Source organism: Euprymna scolopes, chromosome 29 (assembly GCF_053919585.1).
Source record: "Euprymna scolopes isolate OS-2025 chromosome 29, ASM5391958v1, whole genome shotgun sequence".
Classification (NCBI taxonomy): domain Eukaryota; kingdom Metazoa; phylum Mollusca; class Cephalopoda; order Sepiida; family Sepiolidae; genus Euprymna; species Euprymna scolopes.
Window position 1 is genome coordinate 32,667,604 of NC_136510.1, and position 2,231 is coordinate 32,669,834.

Below are 2,231 nucleotides of genomic sequence, written 5' to 3' on the forward strand. Positions count from 1 at the left end.
CACTATTCTTGTTCATATTCATATTAGCATAAAAGATGGCTATTGCCAATATTTAATTCGTTTTTTAGAATATATTTTAAATTTCTAAAAAACAAAAAGAATGAAAAATAAGAATCCATTTCTGCTTATGTTAAAACTAAATTTATTTTGTTTTTGAGTTTTGTTTTGATTTTGTTTTTAGTTTAAAAAGTTTTAACTTCCCTAATCTGAAATAAAACAAGGAAGGGATGAGCTCAGTGGTAGCAATAGGGGTTTATCCCTTTGAAGTTAGTTGTCTACCGCCTGTCTGTCCAGTTTTTGGCCAGAATATTTTTTGCTATCATAAAGTAATTGATGTCGCTAAGATTAAAATTAGGGTATATACGTTTTAAAGGTCAGTTTGGAAACATAAGCCTTTCTGCCAACACTGTGGCAGAGCGCATTTCTGACCTGTCAAGTGACATTTATGATCAACTATGTGAGAAAGCCAAATGTTTCAGTGCATACTCAGTCGCTCTTGATGAGACCACAGACATCACCGATACTGCCCAGCTCGCAATCTATGTCCGTGGTGTGGATGATAATTTTGAAGTGATGGAGGAGTTGCTCACAGTACTTCCAATGCACGACCAGACCACTGCTCAGGAGATATTTCACCAGCTGTGTGATGCCATTGAGAATGCCGGTTTGCCATGGAAGAGGTTTGTTGGAATTACTACAGATGGAGCCCCATCAATGACAGGGAGGAAAAATGGACTGGTGGCGCTTGTTAAAAAAAAAAATGGAAGAGGAGGGTGTGGAGGAGGCCATTGCTTTGCACTGCATTATCCATCAGCAGGCCCTTTGCAGCAAATGCCTCAAGTTTGACAATGTGATGTCTGTGGTTGTGAAATGCATCAACCAAATCAGATCCAAGGGCTTAAAGCACCGAAAGTTTCGTGCTTTTTTAGAGGAAATGGAGTCAGAATATGGGGATGTGCTTTACTTCACCGAGGTACGTTGGCTCAGCAGGGGAAAAGTATTGAGGAGATTTTTCGAGCTGAGGGAAGAAGTGAAAGCCTTCATGGAGAAAGATGGGGTGGCTGTTCCTGTGCTAAGTGATCCCAAATGGCTCATGGACTTGGCTTTTCTTGTTGATATCACACATGAGCTTAATGCACTGAACAAGAAGTTACAAGGCCAGGGGAAACTTGTCAGTGCTGCATATTACAACATTAGAGCATTCTCCACAAAGCTTATGTTATGGAAAGCCCAGCTCTCTCAGAAAAACCTGTGCCATTTCCCAACATGCAAGGCACTTGTAGATACAGGCACACCATTCAGTGGCCAGAAGTATGTTGATGCCATTTTGAAGCTTCAGGAGGAATTTGATCACAGATTTGCAGACTTCAAGACGCACAAATCCACATTTCAAATGTTTGCGGACCCCTTCTCCTTTGATGTGCAAGATGCCCCACCTGTGCTTCAAATGGAGCTCATTGACCTGCAGTGCAACTCTGAACTGAAAGCGAAGTTTAGGGAGATGAATAGGAAAGTAGACATGCTTGGGCAATTTTTGAGAGAATTGACCCCCAGCTTCCCTGAGCTTTCCCGGATGTTCAAGCGGACCATATGCCTTTTTGGGAGCACATACTTGTGCGAAAAGCTCTTTTCCACCTTGAACTTCAATAAGTCCAAGTACAGGTCCAGATTTACTGATGATCATCTTCAAGCCATACTAAGGGTCTCAACTGCCTCCTCCCTCAAGCCAAATGTGGCTCAGCTCTGCGAGAGGAAGCGCTGGCAGGTCTCTAGCAGCAAGATGTAGGCAGGAGAAGCCACGTTCAGAAGATAAGTACATGTTCTCAAATGTTCCACTCATGTTCAGGACAATTCATGTTCAGAAGAAGGTTAAAGAACTGTTAATACAGACGTTTCGATCCTAATTTTTATTTTATTTATTTATTCATTACCGATTGATTGAATGATTGATTGATTGATTTTATTCATTTCTTATTTATTTTCTTATTCATTTGTTTATTGATTTTTTTCATCTTATTTTGTGTTAAAAAATAAAAATAAAGACATTTGAAAAGATTAGAATTTTTTTTTTAGTTTTTTCTTGTGGAAAACCTGATGTGGCCCAGCCTCACCCAGCCTCACCCAGCCTCATCCAGCCTCACCCAGCCCCACCCAGCCTCAACCTCCAGCGGCCCTCAGCTAAATTGAGTTTGAGACCCCTGTCTTAGACTCTCAACTCTAATCTTTTGGAC

General features: G+C 40.9%; 1 protein-coding gene and 1 pseudogene across 1 annotated transcript; both read left to right on the plus strand.

Annotated features, from left to right (window-relative positions):
* The first annotated feature begins 333 nt into the window (after positions 1-333).
* LOC145252873 (general transcription factor II-I repeat domain-containing protein 2A-like) lies at positions 334-846 on the plus strand. Its single transcript, XM_080112885.1, has one exon. It carries the CDS (start codon positions 334-336, stop codon positions 844-846), a length of 513 nt encoding a protein of 170 aa, XP_079969011.1.
* Positions 847-853: 7 nt separating this feature from the next.
* Positions 854-1,786, plus strand: LOC145252874 (general transcription factor II-I repeat domain-containing protein 2A pseudogene; annotated as a pseudogene).
* Positions 1,787-2,231: the final 445 nt, after the last annotated feature.